The 25540-nt window shown below is 38.7% G+C and overlaps 1 protein-coding gene across 1 annotated transcript in view; it reads right to left on the bottom strand.

Annotated features, from left to right (window-relative positions):
• C8A (complement C8 alpha chain) overlaps positions 1–22838 on the bottom strand; it is a 68962-nt gene extending 46124 nt beyond the window's left edge. The window contains exons 1-2 of the mRNA XM_015540948.2: positions 22762–22838; positions 1745–1847 (exon numbers count right to left, since the gene is read on the bottom strand). Coding sequence (XP_015396434.1) covers positions 1745–1847; positions 22762–22838 — 180 coding nt within the window. The remainder of the gene's footprint in view (positions 1–1744; positions 1848–22761) is intronic.
• Positions 22839–25540: the final 2702 nt, after the last annotated feature.

The following is a 25540-nucleotide window of genomic DNA, read 5'->3' as shown; positions in this document are numbered from 1 at the left end:
ATAAGCTAAATAATGGCCATGCAAAGAAATCAAGTCCTAGTTCTTAAAAGTTGTAAATGTTACCTTATTTGGAAAAGGGGTCTTTATAGATATTATTAAGGTTTTTGAAATGAAGAGATTACACTGGATTATCCAGGTAGGCCCTAACGGTCATCATGGTGTTCTTATAAGGGGAAGGCAGAGGAAGATTTAACACAGACACACAAAGGAGACACACAGAAGAAGAAGAGGTAATGTGGCCACAGGGGTAGAGGGCGGAGCCCAGAGATTGGCCACAAGTCAAGGATTGCTGGTGGCCACCAGAAGCCAGAAGAGGCAAAGAACAGATTCTCCCCTAGAGCCTCCAGAGGCAGCATGGTCCTGTCAAACTTCTGGCCTCCAGAACTGTGAGAGAATACATTTCCATTGTTTTTAAGCCACCCAGTTTGTTACAGCAGACTCAGAAAAGTAACACAGGATATCAAAGCAAAATGAGATTCTGGGAGCCAGATATCTTTGAACGGGGCAGTCTGGGATTCCTTGGCATATCTCAGAGACAGGAGAGGCAAAATAAATAATTTCAGGCTTTGAAGCTGAATAAATGAAGTCCCAATTGTGTTCCCATCCATAATGATTTTGAATTCCATGTGATTTTGAACAACTCATTCACAAGGTAGCCCTGCATGTCACCGAAGACTGGGTCTGGAGGCCCACTCTTCAGAAGCTCAGGGGAGAGAAGAACAAGTCTTGATTCAGGCAGTGGCAGCTGGTTGGAGAGGGAGGCATGTGTAGTAATTATACAAACAGCTAACATTTACTGAACACTTACTATATGTTAGGTGCCATGGAAAGCACTGTGCATACCTTACTCATTTAATACTCATAAGCCTATGCTGTAAGTACAATTCCTACTTCCATTTATAGATAAGGAATCAGAGGCATGGAGAGGATAAAATATATGCCCAAAGTAACATAACAAATAAGATGCAGAGTCAGAATCCAAGTGGTAGAATCAGAGCTTAACCACTTAGACTTGACAGTAATGTACCAATAGACAATGTTCAGGCAATGGTGTTCCAACTGGGAGAGGTGGGAGCCTGGAGACATCCTACCCTGGGTACATCCAGTAAAGGCATGTGTTGTCTGTAGAGATTTTAAAATAGTAATAAAACAGGAGTTATTCTGCCTTTTATTATTACCATGAGCCAGTAATTATGAACAAGGTCAGAATTTTAATACTCCGCCCTAGCAGAGCAGGTGCTCCCAAAGTCCCCCTTTCTTTGAGATGACACTGGGTTTAGTGACCATTTTGGACCGTTCAAAACCACTTAGGTGGGCAAGATAGACTCTTGTCTGTTGATTGGGTGTGTCAGCCTTTTTAAGCCATGAAAGTAGAATCCTCAGGAACATTCTCTGATTTATCTCAGCTCCCCACAGGTTATTAGCCCCTCTAAATGACCTTCACCGGAGGGCAACAGATTGACCAGGATCCAGAGAGGCACGGGGATCAGTGTGCCTATGTCTGAATGGCCCCCTCTCTGCACATCAGCCATTAACATATACATCTTATGTAGCCTCACCCCATAATGACCTATAAACAAAAGCAGAAAAATTCCACCATCTGTGTCCCCATGGCTTCCAAATACCTATTTCTAGACCTGATTTCGACCCAGACCTCAGATTTATAGACCTATTTGTCTCCCTTTAAATGCCTAGTTCACCATTCAAATATCGAATGCCCCCAACCTGGTTAAAAATGTCTTACCTTTGTGTCCTGACATGGAAAGCATTCTGTCCACTCAGACCAGGTGCTCAGCTGGCAGTTAAGTGCTGTCAAGGTGGAACTCTGAACGGCCCGACTTACTCTCCTGTAAAGAGGAAAGACCCTTACTTCAATTTTTAAGATTTATATTACGGTAATTTTTATTTTTGTTGTAAACTCAAAAAGGTCTTTTCATAGGAAGATATCTCAATAATATGAAAACAGATTAATACTTCCTCACCTGTACTGAGATATAAATGAAAAAAATTGTATATATTTTAAATGCACAATGTGATGGTTTGATGTACATTGTGAAGCGATCACCACAATCAAGCTAATTAATACATCTATTCCCTCACATAGTTACGTGTGTGTGTGTGTGTGTGTGTGTGTGAGAACACTTAAGATCTACTCTGTTAGCTAATGTCAAGTACACAATACAGTACTATTAACTGTAGTCACCATGTTGTACATTAGATCCCCTGAACTTATTCATCTTATAAATTCGTACACTTTGACCAACTCCTCCCCATGTCCCCAGTCCTTTGTAACCACCATTGTACTCTCTAGTTCTTTGAGTTACACTTGTTTAGATTCCACATAGAAGAGAAATCATGCAATATTATCTTTCTCTGTCTGGCTTATTTCACTTAGCATAACGTCCTCCAGGTTCATCCATGTTGTTACAAATGACAGGATTTCCATCTTAAAGAAGATGCCCTAAAGAGGGCTAAACAGATGTTGAAATTTTTTATCTTTTTTTTTATCATTTTAAAATTCAAGTATAATTAACATACAGTGTTATATTAGTTTCAGGTATATAAATATAATAATTGAACAATTCTATGCATTACTCAGTGCTCATCAGAATAAGTGTAATCTTAATCCTCTTTACCTATTTTACTCATCCCCCTACCCACCTCCCCTCTGGAAACCACCAATTTGTTCTCTGTATTTAAGAGTCTGTTTTTTTCTTTTTTCTCATTTTTCCTTTGTTCATTTGTTTTGTTTTATTAAATTTCATATGTGAGTGAAATCATATGGTGTTTGTCTTTATCTGGCTTATTTCACTTGCATCGTGCTCTCTAGTTCCATCCACGTTGTTGCAAATGGCAAAATTTCATTCTTTTTTATGGCTGAGTAATATTCCATTATATATATATATATATATATATATATATATATATATATATATCTGCGCCATATATTTATCTATGTGCCACATATTTATCTATTCATCTATCAGCAGACACCTGAGTTACTTCCATATTTGGTTATTGTAAACAATGTTGCAATAAACATAGGAGTGCATATATCTTTCTGAATTAGTGTTTTCATTTTCCTTTGGTAAATGCCTAGTGGCGGGATTACTGGATCCTACAGTAATTCTATTTTCAGTTTTTTGAAGAAACTCCAGTCTGTTCTCCACAGTGGCTGCACCAGCATGTGTTCCCACCAACAGTGCTTGGGGTTCCTTTTTTGTCTACATCCTTGGCAACACTTGTTAGTTCTGGTGGTTCTTATTTCAGCCATTCTGAAAGGTGTGAGGTAGTATCTCATTGCGGTTTTGATTTGCATCTGCCTCCTTTTAGTGATATGGAGCATCTTTTCATGTAGTCTGTATGTCTTCTTTGGAAAAATGTGTGTTCATGTCCTCTGCCCACCTTTAATAGGATTATTTGGTATTTTGATGTTGAGTTGGTGTTGGATATTAACCCTTTATCAGATGTATCATTGGCAAATATCTTCTCCCGTTCAGTAGACTGTGTTTTGTTTTCTTGATGGTTTCCTTCGGTGCACAAAATCTTTTTATTTTGGTGTAGTCCCAATAGCTTAATTTTGCTTTTGTTTCTCTTGCCAAAAGAGATATATCTATAAAAATGTGTCTACGGGTGATGTCAAAGAGATTACAGCTTATGCTTTCTTCTAGCAATTTTATGGTTTCAGGTATGGCATTTAGATATTTAATCCATTTTAAGTTTATTTTTGTGTATGGTGTAAGGAAATGGTCCAGTTTCATTCTTTTGCATGTGGCTGTCTAGTTTTCCCAACACCATTTGTTGAAGAGACTGTCTTTCCTCCATTGCATATTCTTGCCTCCTTTGTCATGGATTAACTGATCATAAAAGCATGGGTTTATTTCTGGGCTGTCTGTCCTGTTCCATTGATCTATGTGTCTATTTTTGTGCCAGTACCATACTGTTTTAATTACGATAGTTTTGTAGTATATCTTGAAATCTGGGATTATGATATCTCCAGTTTTGTTGTTCTTTTTCAAGCTGGATTCAGCTATTCAGGGTCTTTTATGGTTCCATATAAATTTTAGGATTATTTGTTCTAGTTCTGTGAAAAATGCTGTTGGTATTTTAATAGGGATTGAATTAAATCTGTAGGCTGCTCTGGGTAATGTGGACATTTTAACAACACTGATTCTCTTAATTCATGAGCATGGAATATCTTTCCATTTGTTTGCATCACCTTCAATTCCTTTCATCAATGTTTTACAGTCTTTGGAGTACAGGTCTTTTACCTCCTTGGTTGAGTTTATTTCTAGGTACTTTATTATTTTTGGTGCAATTGTAAGTGGGGCTGTTTCCTTAATTTCTCTTTCTGCCACTTCATTATTAGTGTATAGACATGCAACAGATTTCTGTATGTTAATTTTGTACCCTACAACTTTCCTAAACTCATTTACCAGTGCTAGTAGTTTTGGGGGGGAATCGTTCAAAATTTCCATACATACTATCATGCCGTCCGCAAAGAGTGAGAGTTTTACTTCTTCCTTACCAGTTTGTATCAGATGCCGAATTGTTTAATTTGTAATGTTTGCCCGTTGATTTGGGCATCTAGGTACCTGCAGAATGTACAACAGTGCCACCCTATATTCTCTTACCCTTCAGGTTACCTGGTGGGAGTGGGGATAGAGCAGGAAGGGTGTGTCAACAAACACAGGGATTCTTACTTGGAAGGCTTGGCAGTAAGGGCGCTTCCAACATTTGCATGATCTTATCTTCCTTCTTAAGAATTGCATGTACTGGGGCGCCTGGGTGGCTCAGTCGGTTAAGCGTCTGACTTCGGCTCAGGTCATGGTCTCGCGGTTCGTGAGTTCAAGCCCTGTGTCAGGCTCTGTGCTGATGGCTCAGAGCCTGGAGCCTGTTTCAGATTCTGTGTCTCCCTTTCTCTCTGACCCTCCCCCGTTCATGCTCTGTCTCTCTCTGTCTCAAAAATAAATAAACGTTAAAAAAAAAAAGAATTGCATGTACTATTTTTTTAATTTTATATCCAAGTTAGTTAGCATATAGAGCAATCATAATTTCAGGAGTAGAATCCGGTGATTCATCCCCTAATACAACACCCCGTGCTCATCCCAACAAGTATCCTGGTTTTAAAATGAAAGATACGTGGCCTCGTGCCCTTTCTCTGTTTTTCTATTTTTTTATTGAAGTAAAATACACATTATGTAAGTGCGAGTATCCTAGTTATTTTTACATGTGCAGTCCAGTGACATTCAGTACGTTCATATTTTTGTGCAACCATCACCACTGTCCGTCTCCAAAACTCTTTTCATCTCCCTGCATTAATTTTGAGATGCAAAATTTAAGCAAAGGAAAAGGCTGTACAAGTTTTCCTTCCAGCCAATCACAGTTTTGAGAAATGAAGAATGAAAATTTATTGTGTTCCTACTGTATGCATGTGTGATGCCGGAGGGTTTATATAAATTAACTCTTTTAAATCTATATCAGTCCTATGTGGATCAAGTTATTCTAATTTTAGAGAGACAAGTACAGAGGAGAGCTTGCAATTTTGTACATTAATGTTGCATCCTATAACCTTACCAAATTTATTTATTACTTTTAATAGTTTTTTGGTGGAGTCTTTAGGGTTTTCTATGTATAGTATAATGTCATCTGCAAATAGTGACAGTTTTACTCCTTTCTTGCCAATTTGGATGTGTTTTATTTCTTTCTAGTGTCAGATTGCTGTGATTAGGACTTCTATGATCATGTTGAGTAAAAGTGGTAAGAGTGGACATCCTTGTCTTATTCCTGATGTTAGAGAAAAAGGTCTCAGTTTTGACTATTGAGTATGATGTTAGCTGTGGGTTTGTCATATATGAACTTTATTATGTTGAGATACGTTCCCTCTAAACCCACTTTGTTGAGAGGTTTTATCATGCATGGATGTTGGATTTTGTCAAACGCTTTTTTCTGCATCTTTTGAAATAATCATATGATTTTTATTTTTCATTTTGTTAATGTGGTGTATCATGTTGATTGATTTATGGATATTGAACAATTTTTACATCCCTGGAATAAATCCCAGTAGATCATGGTGAATGATCCTTTTATTGTGTTGTTGAATGTGGTTTTATTCCTATTTTGTTGAAGATTTTTGCATCCATGTTCAGCAGAGGTGGCTTGTACTTTTCTTCTTTGATAGTGTCTTTGTCTGGTTTGGGTATGAGGGTAATGCTGGCCTTGTAGAATGTATTTGGAAGCTTTCTTTCCTCTTCTAGTTTTGAAATAGTTTAGGGAAAATAAGTATTAACTCTTCTTTAAATGTTTCATAGAATTCACCTATGAATCCATCTGGTCCTGGACTTTTGCTTGTTGGGAGTTTTCTGACTACTGATTCAATTTTGTTACTAATAATTGGTCTGTTCAGATCTTCTATTTCTTCCTGATTCAGTTTTGGAAGAGTCCCGACTTCTAGGCATCTCTCCATTTCTGTTAGGCTGTTCAATTTGTTGGCATGTGATTTTTGTAGTAGCCTTTTATAGCCCTTTGTATTTCTGTGGTGTCAGCTGTTACTTCTCTTCTTTCACTTCTGATTTTATCAATTTTGGTACTCTTTTTTTCTTTTCTTTTCTTTTTAAATATAATTTGTCAAATTGGTTTCCATACAACACCCAGTGCTCATCCCACCAAGTGCCCTCCTCCATGCCCATCACCCACTTCCCTCTCTCCCCCACCCCCCATCAATCCTCAGTCTGTTCTCTGTCCTCAAGAGTCTCTTATGGTTTGCCTCCCTCCCTCTCTGTACCTTCCACCTCCCTTCCCCTCCCCCCTGGTCTTCTGTTAAGTTTCTCAAGATCCACTTATGAGTGAAAACCTATGGTATCTGTCTTTCTCTGTCTCACTTATTTCACTTAGCAAAATACCCTCTAGTTCCATCACCATTGCTGTAGATGACATGTCATATAAAGGGCTAATATCTAAAATCTATAAAGAACTCACCAAACTCCCCACCTGAAAAACAAATAAGCCAGTGAAAAAAAATGGACAGAAGACATGAATAGACACTTTTCCAAAGAAGGCATCCAGATGGCTGACACATGAAAACATAGTCAATGTCACTCCTCATCAGGGAAATACAAATCAAAACCACACTGATATACCACCTCACGCCAGTCAGAGTGGCTAAAGTGAACAAATCAGGGGACTATAGATGCTTACAAGGATGTGGAGAAAGGGGAACCCTCTTGCACTGCTGGTGGGAATGCAAACTGGTGCAGCTGCTCTGGAAAATGTGTGGAGGTTACTCAAAAAATTAAAAATAGAACTACCCTATGACCCAGCAATAGCTAGGAATTTACCCAAGGGATACAGGAGTGCTGATGCATAGGGGCACTTGTACCCCAATGTTTATAGCAGCACTTTCAACACTAGCCAAATTATGGAAAGAGCCTAAATGTCCATCAACTGACGAATGGATAAAGAAGACGTGGTCTATATATACAACGGAATACTACTCTCTCTTTTTTTCTTGATGAGTTTCGCTAAAAGTTTATCAATTTTATTTATATTTTCAAGGAACCAGGAGAACTAACTTTTTCTGAAGAGTCAGAGTAGCAGAAAGCCCAGTGGTTAAGAACATGAGGTTCAGAGTAAGAGGACTGACTTTGAATCTTGCCACCTGCTGACTTTGAAAATTTGAGCAAGTTACTTAACATCTCTGAGCTACAGTTTTCCCATCTGTAAAACTTGGTTAAAAATAACATTGCCTAATGGTGTTATTGAAAACATGTTAAAATGCTTATGAAGTATTTGTTAAAGGTTGGCTTTTGTTATTACATGCTAAGATGTCCCATGGATTATCTCATTTAATATCTACAACGACCCTAGGCTGTATATATTATTAGCCCTACTTGTATAGAAGAGAGTTGAGATTTCTAAGAGCTAAGTAGCCCCAGAAATCATAGCCCAAGGGTGACAAAGGCAGAATTTGACCCAGGTTGATGGCAAAGACCATGTTCATTTCCCCATAATGCAGCTGCTTCCTCATTTTATAAATCAGCCAACAAAACTGAGACAGTCAGAGCCTTGCCTGGAGTAACAGAGGTAAAAGGTAGACACTGGCTTGTCTACAAGGCCATGTTCTTTCTGTTACCCTCTGCTGCCTCCTCAGAGGTTAAAGAGCTTACCCGGGTCACACAGGGTAAGGTGGACAAGCCACAAGCATGCCTGGCTAGAAGCGTCATTGCTTCTACCACAGTGTCACAGCCTGGTCAGCCCACTGAGCAAAGTAGGAAGATTGTCTGTTACCACCAATATTATCATAACTTCTGAGAGTCAGGCAGCCTCTGCGGTGACAAATGGCACAATTATCACCCTAGTATAGAAAAAAAAAAAAAAAAGGTGCTCCAAATCTGACGCTAATCATTCCATGAGCTACTAGTCAGAATGAATGATGGCGTCCAGTCTGAAACCCTAGACAAGGATCCAGGGGATAGTCAGGAAAGTGATGTTCATCTTTAACAATGGTTTCCAAACTTAGATCCCAGGACGCTTCTACACTCTAACGTATTACTGAGGACTCCGAAGAGCCTTTGTTTAAGTGGGCTGTCTACTGATTCAAAATTCAAAATCGAAACAGAAAATATAACAATGTCCTTATTTAAATTTATCATAACAAACCCATTACGTATTACAATATATGCCATAATTTTATTTGAAAACACATTTCCAAGAAAAATAATTGGTGAAACGCGTGTCATTGTTTTACACGTTTGCAAATGTCTTTAATGTCTAGGTTAGTAGGAGACACTTAGATTCTCCTTTCTGCTTCTTCACTCAGTCTGTCGCTTTACGTTGCTTTTGTTGAGGTTTAGGAAGAAAAATCAGCCTCATATATTTATATATTTATGGAGCTAAAAATTCTAGATGGGTGAGGAAATTTTCATACTCCTTTTTAGGTAATTGTGGGTATTCTTTCATACTACACTACAACTTGACAAGTTGACAATTTCTTTTTCTATTTTGTTTTTTTAATGTTTATTTTTTGAGAGAGAGAGAGAGACAGAGTGTGAGCAGGGAAGGAGCAGAGAGAGAGGGAGACACAGAATCTGAAACAGGCTCCAGGCTCTGAGCCGTCAGCACAGAGCCCAACGCGGGGCTCAAACTCATGAACCACGAGATCATGACCTGAGCTGAAGTCAGATGCTTAACTGACTGAGCCACCCAGATACCCTGACAAGTGGTAATTTCTTAAATGTTGGTTGCAATGTGGAATCTGAAAGCATGTCAATGAATTTTTTTTTTGCACCCCGTTGCATTAAAGTCCCCTGGTCTGTGTGTACCTTGAATGGACCTGTCACTCACACATGATTTTTAACATCAGGCATTGGAAACTTGGAAGCTGATGGTTCACTATGCATATCTTAAAAATAGTAACACATTTCACTCTACAGTATAAAAACGTCAAATTTATTAATATCACCAGTGATCTCATCAAGCTCATAGTAGTGGATATGGTTTCCAAGGTTTGTTTTTAATTTTTTTTAATGTTTATTTATTTTTGAGAGAGAGAGAGAGAAAGAGAGACAGAGTGTGAGTAGGAGAGGGGCAGAGGGAGAGGGAGAAACAGAATATGAAGCCGGCTCCAGGCTCTGAGCTTTCAGCACAGAGCCTGACGTGGGTCTTGAACTCATGAACTGTGAGATCATGACCTGAGCTGAAGCCAGACGCTTAACCAACTGAGCCACCCAGGCGTCCCTCCAAGTTTTTAATTTTTGTTGGGAAGCTCACATGTTGTTATTTGGTTATTTGGTTTCCATGAAGTGATGGGCTCCCTGTTCCATGTCTACCAAATAGCTAAGCCTGAATAACCACATCCTCGCAGCTACCTTGTCAGGTAAAAACAATGTTCCAGGAACCAAGTGGGTACTCTGATGTAACTATTCCAGCAATTGCTTTTTCTCAAGACAATCATCATACTTCAGTGCAGCAGAAGTTCTTAATGCATTCTTCCCATTTTGTCACATAGAACAGCTAAATAACATGTATTCAAAGATTGAGGTTCAATAAAATTAATAACTTTTACTGTTTCAGGGGGGACTTTCTTAAGGAAAACTTAATTTCTTTCCTGTGAGTTTGCTGCCACTGCCTTGATTTGTACCACGACCAAAGTAGTTTTATCCACCATAACTTTTGCACCATCAGTGAAAGTATGAGCGCGGTGAAAAGGCCAACTGACTTGGTATTATTGTGATATTGTTTTGAACTCACAGACTCCCTCTGAAAAGATCCTGGGGACTCCCTGGGGTCTATAGACCACACTTTGAGAAACTCTGATCTATCAAATGACACTAGTGTGTAAAACCAGTGCTACTATCCCTCCAAAGAAAATTTCAGTGCTCAGCTCACAATCTTTCCCTCTACCGCAGTTCCTTCCATCGCCGTGGGAGACCTCATCATCCCCATAAATGAGCTATCCAACACTCTGCCCCTCGGTCACTCCTTGTCCTCATCTCCAATGACCTTTTCCTCACTCCGCTGTCTTCTATGGTCACATCCTGGTCTTTCTCACTCTCTGAAACAGCTCCTCCTCCAAATCACTAATTCGTCAGTCATCTGTGAATATCTGGGGGCTCCACAGTCTCTTCTCCCTCTATATTTTATGCTCGAGGATTCCCAGTGCACTTTTATTTGGACCTCTTTGGGGCTTTTAGTCTCTTGACACCTAAGCGTTCTCTCAAGAAGATCCTTTCCTATTTTCATTTCTCTTTATAACGAGTTTTGAGTCCATGGTCTGTCATTTTGAAATCATAACTGTGCCCTAAATTCCTGGACTCCACTGTTCCCTTGATCACACCCACCTGTAAAACCCAACCTTGAATGAACTATCGACCTCATTACCTGGTTAACTCAATCTCATAATAAATATCAGTTCCTAGGGCAGTATTTTTCAAGACCCAAATAAGTTATATACCTGCCTTCATATGATGTGGTCAATCTCTGCCCATTTTCTCAAAACTTAATTATCACACTTGTAATATTTGTACAGTTTCTGTCTTCACCAGATTATAAGTTCTATGAAGGCAGATACTGCCTGTATATTTGCTGCTGACGTTCCAGCACCTATTATGGTGCCAGATACAAGGAAAGTATTCGGTGACTATTTAGGAAAGGGGGGAGGGGAAGAAAGAAGGGAGAGAAGGTGGGAGGAAAGCAGGGACAATGAGGGAGAAAAAAGGAAGAGAAGAAGGAAGGGGGGAGGGAAGGGAGAGGAGATAGAAGGAAAGAAAAGAAGGGAAAGAAGGAAACCAATTTCTGGGAAATAGAATGACATTGTGTAGAGACTTGTTTGAACTCGATTTCCGGTTAGAAGCTAAGTAAATAATTCTGGTAACTAGACATTCAAATGGCTCAAGGTTCTGCCCATCTGTCATTTTTCTGATAGATTTCCTAATAATAAAAGCTTGAGGTATAGGAACATGGAGAAAGACAGGGTTCTAATCATCAAAAGGTGGGAGAGAAGGTACAGAGTAAAGGTTTGGGAACAGAAAATGACTCAAGCAATAGTTTGCTTCTCACTATGGAATTGTCAAGGTAATGTCAGTGCAAGCCCACTGAGACTGCATTATGATGTCAAAATGGAAGGAAACAGTATTAATGGATGGGAGCAAAAGCCTAGACAGAGCAATGCTGTGTTGCTGTCGTTTTAAAAGCTTTGTGACATGATGTCTAGACAGAAGCACATACAGTAATGCTATCACTGAAGCAAGAGTACAGAAGGTACACAGAACCATTCATTAAGTCATTACAAGGCTCCAACCTTTTAGCCAATATCAATATGTCCAGCATTTTCTCTTATCAGTGCAGTGAATCTTTAAATGTAGTTTATTTTTTGCTTATTACAAAAGTAATACATTCTCTTTAAAGAGAACATAGAAGAGATTATAAAAGAAAAAAAAATGCCCCCAACCCTGCCACCATTAATATTTTGTTATATTTCCTTTTGCTTTATTTTCATAATATAATTGAGGTCATACTGAGTATTACATTTTACATCCTGATTTTCCACTTAATATCATAGCAGAAATGTAAACTACTTATGATGACTACACATGGTTCCATTCCTCTAACATCAAACAATTAGATTATTGGGCACCCAATGTTTCCATATCCTCTTATTTCCTGAAGATATATCCTGTGGAGTGGGATGGCTAGGTTGAAGGATACAGGTGATTTGAAGGCTTATGACACTTACGGCCAAATGGCTTTGCAAAATAATTGTATCATTTTTCAATCACTTAGGGAACCATGAATAAATCTGTGGTCTAGTAAATCTTGGCAAATAGTTTTAACCCGTCTCCAAAAAAATAAAAGAAGCGTCTCCTAGCTGCTGAGAATCTACTCAAGCAATAACACATTTAATACAGAGCACTGGGAGTCAGGAGTCTTTGATTCTAGTTTTTAGTTTATATCTACTTTTCTATCTACTATGAGCAAGTTTCTTTAACCATCTGGCTTTTAGATTTTTTAATCTATAGAATCACCCCTGGTCAATATAGTACTATTGCAGGATTTCTCAAAGTGTGCTCTGTGGAGTGCTCAACCTAGGGTTGAGAAGGAAGAGAAGAAAAATGACATGGTCAAATACATTCAGATAAATTGCATACAACATGCTACTCTCAGAAATTTAAACTGCAACATATTAAAGGCCCTGAGAAGTCCTGCATTCTAATCTACCCAACCCAGCATTTCCCCAATTTTTTGAACACATCATTTCTTTTTTTCAGGTAACGTCTATAAGATTGTGTAACACAACTGAGGAAACACTGATAGAACACCAAGTGATTTTGAGTCTACCAAATATGCATTGCAACCCAGTTTCTGCCCCTTACTGAACTTTCATTTTATTATAACTGAAAAATAGTATAATAACCTATGTCTTGAATATGGAGTAAAATCATGTATGTAAAGCCCCAAGCACAAGCCTGATGTACATGTCAGTTTCTACTCTCTAATCTTCTCAACCCTGTACATGCTCATCAAAACTGTCCACCTTCATCAAAAAGGTATTGAATGTCTACTCTGCATAGGGCTGTGGGTTAGTGAGATGCTACCCATCTGCTTTTTTAAATAGAATGGCACATTGGGCAAAGGGCCTAAAACCTAGAGTTAAACGTGGAATCTGCGAGTCAAATACCTAACCCCAGAATGTGGCCACCACAGCAACTGAAATCAAAAAATGATTAATCAGCTACCAATTTTAGGCTAGAAGATTAGAAGGCCTAACCCTGATTATTGCCAGAGGATCATCCTAATAAATTGACTCAGCTTATATTTAAGGCTGATTGTCACTGATTATATAATCTTGAGGCAGATCCATTCAGTTCTTACAGGGAAATCACTTCATGAAACTGAGGTACTTTAAATGGCCTTTGAAAGTTTGCTGAGTCTCCAGCGACCTCCATGTTGCTAAATCCCGTAGAAAGTTTTCCGGCTTGGTCTTAACTTCTCCCTCTGTTAGCCATTGTTTCCTTCTTGAAATCATCCGGTCTGGGATTTCTTCAGCATCACACTTCCCTGTTTCCTCCCTCCCTCTGTGGCCCGTTCTCTTTGACTTCTCCAAAAACTGGAATGTTTCAGGCCCCAATGTTGCATTTCTTTTCTCTTCCTGTTTCCCTCACTCTTAGGAAGGTGAGATCCATTTCCTTGGCTTCCCTTGCCTCTATGCTAATACCTCCTAAATGGAAATCTTCAGCCTAGACTACTCCTCTGAAATCCTCTTTTCTTTATCCAGCTGCCCCACTTTAGATCTCCACTAGGTCGGTGCCCCTGGGGCATGGCAAACTTAATGGCTCCAAACCTCAGCTCTTCCTTTTCTACTAACCAGCTTCTCTGGTTCACCCACATCCAAAAGTAGAGCCATCATAACACGCAGTTGCTCAAGCTAAATACTTAGCAATGGTCTTTAATTCCTTCCTTCCGCTCGCGCCCGTATCCAGTGCTTTGGAAATGTCTGTCCATTTTACTTTCAAGATATGTCTCAAATATCTTCCCTTCTGCGTACCTCTGCTACCAGCACCCTAATTTAAGGCACCATTATCTATCATGAGATCACTGCTGTGGCCTCCTGTGGGCCAAGACATTCCACTTGAGCTTCCTCCAATCCCTTCTCTGCACAGCCACCAGGATGATTTTTCCTCCCCTGCGCTCCCATTTTTTAAGACCCTCCGGTGTTTTTTGGTTGGTTGGTTGGTTGGTTGGTTGGGTTTTAGTACCCATAGACTGAAGTTCAAAATCCTCATCATGATGTCAAAGTCCTCTGTGATCTGGTGTCTGCCCACTTTTTTGACATCCTGTCAGGGCACAATTCCCTGCTCTCACGCTGTTGCCATCCTTCAGTGCCATGAGCATGATGGGCCATTTCCCACTGGAGGGTCTGAGGACATGCTGATCTCTCCATTCTCCCTTTTCTTCACATGGCTTCTCCTGGCCATCCTACATCTCTCAGGTTAAATACCACCTCCAGAGAAACCCCACCCACCAGGCTGTCTTTCAATTGCTCTAATATCCTCTGTCAAAAGGATCTATTTGTTTCCTTCATAGTATTTATCACAGTTTTTTACTGAAATGTTTTGTTTACATGTTAATCTACTCTATCGCTACACTGTAAAGTCCGTGAGGGCAGGAACATTTATCTGTTTAGTTCACCACCTAGTAGCTAGCATACCTGGAGTATGGAGAAAAAGGAAGGAAGGAAGGAAGGAAGGAAGGGAGGGAGGGAGGGAGGGAGGAAGGAAGGAAGGAAGGAAGGAAGGAAGGAAGGAAGGAAGGAAGAAAAGTATTTCCTGTGTGCTGGCAACATACAGAATTCCACACAGAACTTCAAGCTCTAGGAATATTCCAGGCTTTCCTACAGAATGTGCATAATACTGTTTTCTCCACACAGAATAATTGCACCTCATTCATCTGGCCAAAACTTCCCAGTTCAGCTAAGGCTTATTATTCTTCCAGTTAGCTTTCCTTGACCTGCCTGCCCTATGTGAACATCTTGCCACTACATAGAGCTTCTCATACTTTATCTCCGTTCCTACATGGCACATTCTGCAAGGCAGGCATCATGACTACATTGTTCACCATTGTAGCCTAGTGCTAAGTATAGTACTTTGCATCTGGTAGGTTGCATCTAGTAGGAGCTCAGTACCAATGTTGAGTATAAGTATATTATCTCATTTAACCTTATATTATCTCATTTAAGTTTTATAAGAACACTGTGGGGTGGGAACTATTACACCCATTTTATAGGCAAGTAAAACAGATTCATGGGGAGATGAAATAAACCTGCTTAAGGTTATATAGATAGTAAAATGGCAAAGCAAGGATTCTGATGAAGGCTGTTTAACACTAAAACATATGCATTGTTTTAGCATTCCAAGATATACTGTGAAGGGTTTCTGACAAAAGGGAAAGAGAGTAATAAAAACAATATTCTAAAAGCTTACCATGTGCCAAGTTCTGTGCTAAGTACTTTATATGAACTCTCTTACCTCCTGTAAAGTGCTCAATGAAATACATATCTCTGTTTCATAGATGACTAAGTTGAGCCTTAGAGAGTTTATTGTCCAGGTTCTATAGCCACTAGGTGGTGAAGCCAGGACTTAAACCCAGGTTGATCTCACTCCATAGCCCATACCCAATGCCATTTGAAGTATAGCTAATAGTTAGTTACCCTGGACAAAAGTGTCCACATTCACAAGACTCGCTTCTGAGTCGAATCCACTACTCCAGTTATTCATATGAGTTAAAAATTCATGTAGCTCTCATACATACTGATTTCCAGTTATCTGGACAACCTTTGAAAATATTCACATGGCCCTGGCCCAGGATAGTCGGGTAAACACACTGAGATGCCCATGAAATAGGCAAAATAAAGAGGAGAATCGTGATTTAAACTTCTCAGGGTCCACTGCCTGTATGACCTATTTAACCAAGGAAAGGAACAAACCCTTGTGGTCATTCCATGTTTGGAATCCTCACTCGTGTTTCATCAGTCACCCTAAGGAATTTTGTTCATTCTCCATCAATAGGCATTTTTGGTTGAAAATGTTATATTTGAATTGCTTATCAAAATATGTGTTTAGTTTTGGGAAAAAAAAAACACTTTTTTTTTCTGGGGGGCAGGTGTAGCAGCAATGGTGGTAATAACACTGATCTGGCAGTTAGAAGACCTGACAATTCCACTGGGTGGCTGAATCATGTAGAGCATGTCAAACTGCTTTGTTTCCTTTCTGGCTCTCAATCAGGGAATAATAATTATAACAATCTTAAAGGGACATAATGGGGATTAATCGGTCAGTATTCTTAAAATGCCTGGCAGAGAAGCCTGGTTGTTATGTAACATGCCCCTTCTCTTTCTGGGGCTCAGATTCGTTACCTGCAACACAAGTGGATTAAACCAGATGTCTGAGTCAGTCCTAATTCTAAAGACCTGCGATATAGAAATGAAGGAAGCAGCCATCAAGAACTTTAGAAGAGTTACGGCAAATATATCCAGATATGTAAGGAGAATCATGAACACGATGATAAGTGGAAGATGTAAAAGAATACCAAATGAAACTTTTAAAGCTGAAAATCCTTACAACAGAAATGAAAATTCATTGAATGGTTTAACAACAGATTAAATACTGCAGAAGAAAAGATTGGCAAAGTGGAAGATACAGTGATAGAAACTATCCAAAATGGAACAAAGAGACAAAAGACTGCCAACAACAATTAAATAAAGGACAGAGTCTCAGTGACCTGTGGAATAATATCAAGCTGTCTAACCTATCTGAAATTGGACTGTCAGAAGGTAAAGAGAAAGATTATGGGGCAGAGCACATATCTGAATTAATAATGGCAACACTTTTTTTGCCAAATTTTGTGAGAACTATAAACCCACAGAACCATACCAAGGTACATCATAAACTGCTGAAAATCAATAATAAAGAGAAAATCATAAAAGCAGTCAATTTTTTTAAATGAAATATTACACAAAGAGGAAGAAAGCAGATTTTTCCTCAGAGACTATGCAAGCCAAAGATAATAGAACAACATCTTTAAAGCAATGTAGCAGGAAAAGAAAACTACTCCCTTCGAACTTAATTTTCAACAAAAATAAATAAAGGCAAAATAAAGACTTTTCCAGATCACTAAAAATGGAGAATTCATCACCAAAAGTCATTCTGCACTGAAAGAAATGTCAAAGGAAGTTATTCAGGCAGAATAAAAATGATATCAGAAGTGGTAAGATATTACCTGAAGGTAGGCTGTGATAAATTAATGATGTATATTATAAATCTTATAACAACAGCAAAAAAAAAAAAAAAAACAGTAGAATAGCTACTAAATTATTTGGAATTAGAAAAAAAACATTCGATCTAAAAGATAAAAAAACAGAAACAAAAAACAAATGAGACTAGTAGAAAACAAATAAAAAGATGATAAATCCAAACATATCAGTAATAACATTTTATATAAATGGTATATGTAAACACTATGATTAAAATATAGATTGTTACCCTACCACCCAGCAATTGCACTACTAGGTATTTATCCAAAAGGTACAGGTGTTTTGAAGGGACACATGCACCCCAATGTTTATAGCAGCACTATTGACAATAGCCAAAGTATGGAAAGAGCCCAAATGTCCATCGACAGATGAGTGGATACAGAAGATGTGGGTATATATATATATACAATGGAGTATTATGCGACAGTCAAAAAGAATGAAATCTTGCCATTTGCAACAACGTGGATGGAACTGGAAGGTATTATGCTAAGCAAAATAAGTCAATCAGAGAAAGACAAATACCACATGTTTTCACTCATATGTGGAATTTAAGATAAAAAACAGATGAACATAAGGGAAGGGAAGCAAAAACAATATAAAAACACAGGGAGGGAGACAAACCAGAAGAGACTTTAAAATATAGAGAACAAACTGAGGGTTGCTGGAGGGGCTGTGGGTCAGGGGAAGGCTAAATGGGCAAGGGGCATTAGGGAGGACACTTGGGATGAGCACTGGGTGTTATATGTAGGGGATGAATCACTGGATTCTACTCCTGAAATCATTATTGCCCTATATAAAACACAAACACACACACTAAAAAATTAGAAATAGAAAGAAACTTTTTCAACCTAACAAAGAGCATCTACAAAATAACTGTAGTTAAAATCATCCTTAACGGTCAAAGCCAAAAGTTTTCCACTTAAAATTAGGAGTAAGACATGGGGCGCCTTGGTGGCTCAGTCGGTTAAGCGTCCGACTTCGGCTCAGGTCGTGATCTCGCGGTCCGTGAGTTCGAGCCCCGCGTCGGGCTCTGGGCTGACGGCTCAGAGCCTGGAGCCTGTTTGGGATTCTGTGTCTCCCTCTCTCTGCCCCTCCCCCATTCATGCTCTGTCTCTCTCTGTCTCAAAAATAAATAAACGTTAAAAAAAAAAATTTAAAAAAAAATTAGGAGTAAGACAAAGATGTCCAGTCTGGCCACTTCTATCAGCGTAGAACGGAAGGTTCTACCCAGGACAATTAGGCAAGAAAAAGCAGTAAAAGTAATCCAGATTGGAAAGGGAGAAGTAAAAGCATCTCTCTTTGCAGATGCCATAATCTTGTACATAGATAATTATAAGAAATCCACAAACAATATTATAACTAATAAATTATTTCAGCAAGCTGCAGGATATAAAAACAATGTACAGAAACAATTGTATTTCTATATACTAGCAATAAACAATCTGACAATGATATCCAGGAGTCAATCTCATTTACAATAGCCTCAAAAATATTTAGGAATAAATTTAACAAAGGAAGTATCAGACATACACTTAAAAGTATAAAATATCATAGAAAAAAATTAAAGAAGACCTAATTAAGTAAAAAGAAATCCAATATTCATGGAATGGAAGACTTGGTATTAAGGTGAAAACACTCCCCACACTGATCTGATCTGTAAATTCAATGCAATGCAATTTCAAAATCCCAGGGGTTTTTGTTGTTGCAAAATTGGCAAACTGATCCTGATACTCATATGAAATTGCAACCCAGAATAGCCATTAAAAATAAAGAACAAAGTTGGAGGATTCATACTTTCCGATTTCAAAACTTAACTACAATTGGGTGGCTCAGTCAGTTAAGTGTCAGCCCTTGATTTCGGCTCAAGTCATGATTTCACAGTTCTTGGGTTTGAGCCCGAGTCAGGCTCTGTGCTGACAGTTCAAAGCCTGCTTAGGATTCTCTCTCTCTCCCTCCCTCTCTGCCCCTCCCCTGCTCTCTCTCTCTCAAAATAAATAAATTTTAAAAATAAATAAATAAAGTATGAAGAGTCAGATAATTTAAAATAAAATTTGGGGAAAAACTCACCACACAAACAATAATCATAAGAAAGTAAGAATATAATATTAATAATAGACTGCAGACCAAAAACAATTGCTACGGATAATGAAAGTCTTTCATAATGATAAGGGGGAAAATCATCAAGAAGTCATACTAATTCTAAATATAGATAGCTAGATAGATGTAGATAATAGAGCTTGAAAATACATGAAGCAAAAATTGAAGGAACTGAAAGGAGAAGTAGACAAATCCACAAATATAGCTGGAGATTGCAATATCACTTCCTCAGTAATTAATAGAACAAGGAGATGAAAAGTTGAGCAACATTAACAACCAACTTGATTTAATGACTTAGCACTACACCCAACAACAAAGAAATATACACTTTTGAGCACACATTATATATTCACTAAGAAATCCTATTTTTTTATCATAAAACAAATCTCAATAAATTAGAAGGATTGAAAATTGTTTAAACTTTTTAAAGCAACACACATGCTAAATGTATTATTTATATAAAATATTTGAGATTGGATATGACAACTTATTTTCATCACCATTGTTTTAAAATGTTTTTTCTCAACCCCATTTTTTGTTATTCTTTTATTTGTTTGTTTGTTTGTTTTTATATATAATTTATTGTCAAGTTAGCTAACATACGTACGATGTGCTCTTGGCTTCAGGAGTAGATTCCCATGATTCATCACTTACATGAAACAACTAGTGCTCATCCAACAAGTGCCCTCCTCAATGCCTATCACCCATTTTCCCCACCTCCCTACCCCACTTCCTTCCACCATTAGTTTGTTCTCTGTATATAAAAGTCTCTTACAGTTTGCCTCCCTCTCTGTTTGTAACTATGTAGTTTTTTTTCTTTCCCTTCCCCCATGGTGTTCTGTTAAGTTTCTCAATTTCCACATGAGTGAAAACATATGATACCTGTCTTTCTCTGACTGATTCATTTCACTTAGTGTAATACCCTCCAGTTCCATACACGTTATTGCAAATGGCAAGGTTTCATTCTTTTTCATTGCCAAGTAGTATTCCAGTGTGTGTGTGTGTGTGTGTGTGTGTGTGTGTGTGTATACCACATCTTCTTTATCCATTCATCAGTTGAAGGACATTTGGGCACTTTCCATAATTTAGCTATTGTTGAATGCTGCTATCAACGTTGGGGTGCATGTGCCCCTTTGAATCAGCACTCCTGTATCCTTTGGATAAATTCCTAACTATTGCTAGCTCATAAGATAATTCAATCTTTAATTTTTTGAGCCACTCTGTTTTCCAGGGTGCTGTACCAGTTTGCATTCCCACCATTAATACAAGAGGGTTCCCTTTTCTCCATATCCTCACCAACATCTGTTCTTTCCTGAGTTGTTAATTTTAGCCACTCTGACTGGTGTGAGGTGGTATCTCAATTTTTATATTAAGAGTTAATAATAGGGGCACTATGGTGGCTCTGTTGGTTGAGCATCTGACTTCAGCTCAGGTCACGATCTCATGGCTCATGAGTTCATGAGCCCCTGTGTTGGGCTTATACTCACGGCTCAGAACCTAGAGATTGCTTTGGATTCTGTTTCTCTCTGCCCCTCCCCTGCTCACACTCTGTCTCTCTCACCCCAAAAATATCAACATTTAAAAAAAATTGTTTGAGTTTATAATAAGCAAATGGTAAAGAAGACCTTATAAAAGTATAAAACTGTATTTAAAAATATAAAATTTAAGAAGTATAATTTATTTCAAAGTATAAAATGTATTTTAAAAATAAAATAAATTTTACTGAAAAAATTAATTAAATTAATTAAAATATAAACGTATAGAATCTGTTTTCGCTGTGAGGGTTTACATAAGATTTTATTGGGGGAAAAAAGCATGCCACTGTTAAATTTTTTAAATGTTTTGAAATCACTGACCAGTCTTGAAGATCCATGCCAATTGGCACATTATACATTTGTTCTGTCTGACTTTTGTCAACCAACAGAGAGAATGGACAAAAACAAAATGTGACCATAACAATCACACAAAACTGCTCGCGATAGCCAGCATTAAACTGAGTGCCTCCTCAGGACTAGGCGTTATCCTAAGTACCTTCATCCATTTTTTTTCTCTTAATTTCCTCCCATTTTACCGCTCAGAACACTTACATAACTTGCCTGAGATCACACAGACAGTAAATACCAGGGCCATAATTTGAACCCAACAAAATTATTTCACCATGTAGTTTTCCATTTTCAAAGCGAGGGTCAGATATACTGGCATTAGATACAAAGACCTCATGATTTCCTACTTCAGCACTTTGTAAAGTATTTAATTGGTTCTCTTTTGCCTTGACTTCAAATTTGCCTCTTCACTGGTCTGTCTTGTTTGATAAGTTCATCAAACATCAAGACTCTTTGTTCATTTTCAAAAAGGATTACAATGAGAAGCTTTTATAATTAAGAGTATCTCAGCAGAGATTTCCTTCACTACCGTTCTCTTGCCTTTTATCTCCTAATTCTTAGAGGTAAATTTTCTGATTTTTCAAAGGTGTTTTTGCTTTAAATACAAATTGCAAATTAAGTGCTTATAAAAATGTCTTTCCCCCTTCTGAACTGTTATGTAAAGGAAATCGCTCTTGCTCTAGCATTTAAAAGCAATGATTCAAAATTAAATCACTCAATAAGAATTTGACTAAAATAGCTCAACTTAAAATCTTCAGTGTTTGGGAGACAAAGACTGCTTTCATGCTATCCCAAAGCTGAAATAAGGGACCCTTTAAGCACCACAAAATACTTGATGTTAAGATATAAAAACCTGAAGCCGGGTTGGACGATTCAAGGAAATGAAATGGGCAAAATTGCAATGTACATATGAAAATATCAGTTTCATCCATTTCCCTACAGCAAAAGGTAAACTCATTGTAAGAATGAAATGACCTAGCATCTCTACAGTTTTGGCTTTCCCAGGATGAGGTTATTAACATTATCTGATTGTATCCGCCCTGAAACACTATGAGAGGGAATTTGTAAGACTCACAAATGGATAAGTAGAGGTTGATTGTCCAACATTACTCAAGAGGATTATTATTTATTAAGCTGAGTATATTTTATATCTAGGACCTTATTTCATATTCATTGACTCTTATAGACAAGGCAGCATTACCCTCATTTCCAGATAGGGGAATTGAAGTTCTAAGAGATTAAATGATCACTCCAGATTCCCCAACTCTTGAGTATTAGATCGGTGGTCTGTAGACCGATCCATCTGACTCCAAGGGCATGTTCTTTTCACTGTCCTGCACTCCTTCGCCGGACCCGTGATAACATGAAAAGAAGTCACATTCTATCCTAGAGTAACTTGTTGCAAACATGGAAGTGCCTTCGCTCCCTACCAGGTGATCCCTCTGTGCAAATTTTGCAGATTTAGGGCCAACTCACCGGTTCACCTTCTCCTGGATAGTTGCCCCAGGCTGACAAGTCATCAAAGACAGGATGAAAACAGCAGCAAGAAGCATCTCAACCACCCTGTATCACTTAGAAGGAATAAAACTAGTCAGAGAGTTGGAGTGAAAGATGTCTTTGCGCCGGGACCTGTACGAGCCATCGAATGTTCGGAACTAACAGAATTCACTCAATTCTCATTGAGATGTGGTTAATTAGTGACTAGGGTATTGATTAGCCAAACACCCTAAAATCCAGGACACCAAAGGTCACTGTTTTTCAAACCTTTTGAAAAGTAATATCCATATGGTTGAGGAAAGGAGGATTTTTAGCCAATACCAGTTTAGCAAGGAAGTCTTCTTTTCGGAATGAGGCAAAGCCAAATCAAGATACAGTTGCAGAATTCGTGGGTCTTTTTGAGTGGCTCTTGGAACTTGTGAAGTCAGATCAATTTGTTTTGCAAGACTTACACAAGGATAATACTGGTGTATGAACTCGTTTGTAAACAGCCGCCAAAACATAGGAGATGCTGATAGTTACATAAAGATTCTACAATGTATTGCCAGACATCTGGAGCCTGAGAGCTGTGGTAATTGAATGGACCTTCCGCTTTTCATCTAGACATTAGATATCATTAAGATCCAGCATATTTGTGTCTTGAGGGGACCAGATGTCTTCAATAGACATCTCCAGAAGCATTCTCTAGAATTATAGTAACAGCCACACATCTGCACGGATATCATACCTATATACATCCTCTTACTCTTCCAGACATATTCATAAATTAATTAAGTAAGTAGAGATGGAGAGACAGAAAATAACTGAACATGTGGCAGGCATTTCATATGTCTTATTTTACTGAATCCTCACAAGTCAACAAGATAGAAATGATTAATTTCATTTTGCAGTTCAAATGGAGGTTCAGAGAGGTTAAGTAACTTGCCGAGGATGTACAGCTGTCTTTTTTTTTTTTAATTTTTTTAATGTTTATTTATTCTTGAGAGAGAGACCGACAGAGACAGAACGTGAATGGCGGGGGGCGGTGGGGGGGGGGGGCAGAGAGAGAGGGAGACGCAGAATCCGAAGCAGGCTCCAGGCTCTGAGCTGTCAGCACAGAGCCCACCGCGGGGCTCAAACTCACCAACTGCGAGATCATGACCTGAGCTGAAGTCGGACGCTCAACCGACTGAACCACCCAGGTGCCCCTGTACAGCTGTCTTAATATCTTTGGGAACACTTAGATTCTCTCATTAGCAGGAGAGAATTATTAATCTCAAATTATTATTAATCTCAAATACAGTTATGAAAAGTTTTAATGAACAAATTGTATGCTTAAGAAATATGTATCTGAATTAAATGTGGAGATATTAGTAAGGTGCCCAGTTGTTACTGCCTCTATTTTTTTTTTTTTTTTTCAGAGACTTAAGTTAACATTTGACAAAAGCAAAGACTGATTCTGGATCCTAGAAAGTCTCTGAAGTCCCTGATTTCTGTGTTCCCCTCCCCCCTATAAAAGTGGCCTCAACTAGAGGTGATTTTGCCCTTCAGAGGACATTGGCAATGTCCAGAGACATTTATGGTTGTCACAACTTTGGAGGTTGTGACACTGGCATCTACTAGGTGCGAAGCATCCTACAATGCACAGGGCAGGACCCATTCCCTCCACCCCTCCCCCCCCAACAAAGAATGATCTAGCCCAAATATCAATATTGCCAAGGTTGAGAAGCACTGCCCCACAAAAAAGCTGGTCTGCCCTCCCCCGATGCCTGGGATTCTGGTGAGTTAATTTCCTTCTTCTTTTTACATAGAATATCCTCTTCCTTCCTGGTCCAGCTCTTTCTTGAGATTTCCCTGATGCCTTTTCTCCTCATCCAAGACAATAGTGGCATTCAGGACTCTTCCTTAACCTCAGCTCTATCACCCTCCACCCACCCCTGACATGGTCCCTTAAATTCGATCATATTTCCTCTGTAATATTTTTCCTCCTTAATTCTCCCCTTTGAACTATGCAGGGTCTGGGCTTTTTCTGAAACTGTCATGACATACTCCTAAGCGGGCCGGCTTCTCCTCACGTCAAACCTGCCTGTGCATTACCATTGGATTCATCTTCAAGAAGACAGCTTCTGACCATATAAGTCTCCCGCTCAGAAACCTTCTGTGGCTCCCCCATTGTCCACAACATCGTAAGTCCAAATGCCTCCACGAGTGGGTCCAAAGCCATCTGTGCACACTTCATCAACCACAACCCTCAAATGATCCCTGAAACTATAGTCTGGGTTCCCTTATCTTCTCACACTTTCTCAGTGCTCTGACTTCACCCCTGCTGGATCTTTACTTCAGCTACCTTTATCCATCATCTCCTACCCTTCTGCCACGTGTCTTCTCAAACAGCAAGTCCATCATGGATCCTTGGCTGATGGCCCCATCTGGAAGGTCCCTCCGTGTTATCTTTGAACCTTGTAAATACATACCAGCCCTTTTCATTTTTGCCTTGTACTATATTTTTCTAGGGGAATGGGGTATATCTCAGTAACGGAAGTTCCTTTAGGGTAAATTCTGTGTCTGATTCTTCTCTAGATCACCCACATCAACATAGAATCTTTCATAAGAAATATAATTTGATGGAGTGAATCTGTGAGTGAGCTAACTAAAAATAGTTTACTATTTCATAATACTTTCAGGTATATTTTCTCATTTCATCTTTAAAAGAATCTTGCGAGATAAATATTATCCTGAAGGGAATCCTGACAGTCAGAGACACAGTGATTAAGAGGGA

This window comes from Panthera tigris, chromosome C1, assembly GCF_018350195.1.
Source record: "Panthera tigris isolate Pti1 chromosome C1, P.tigris_Pti1_mat1.1, whole genome shotgun sequence".
Lineage (NCBI taxonomy): Eukaryota > Metazoa > Chordata > Mammalia > Carnivora > Felidae > Panthera > Panthera tigris.
Note: the sequence above shows the minus strand (reverse complement) of the source record. Positions and strands in the feature narration are given on the sequence as shown.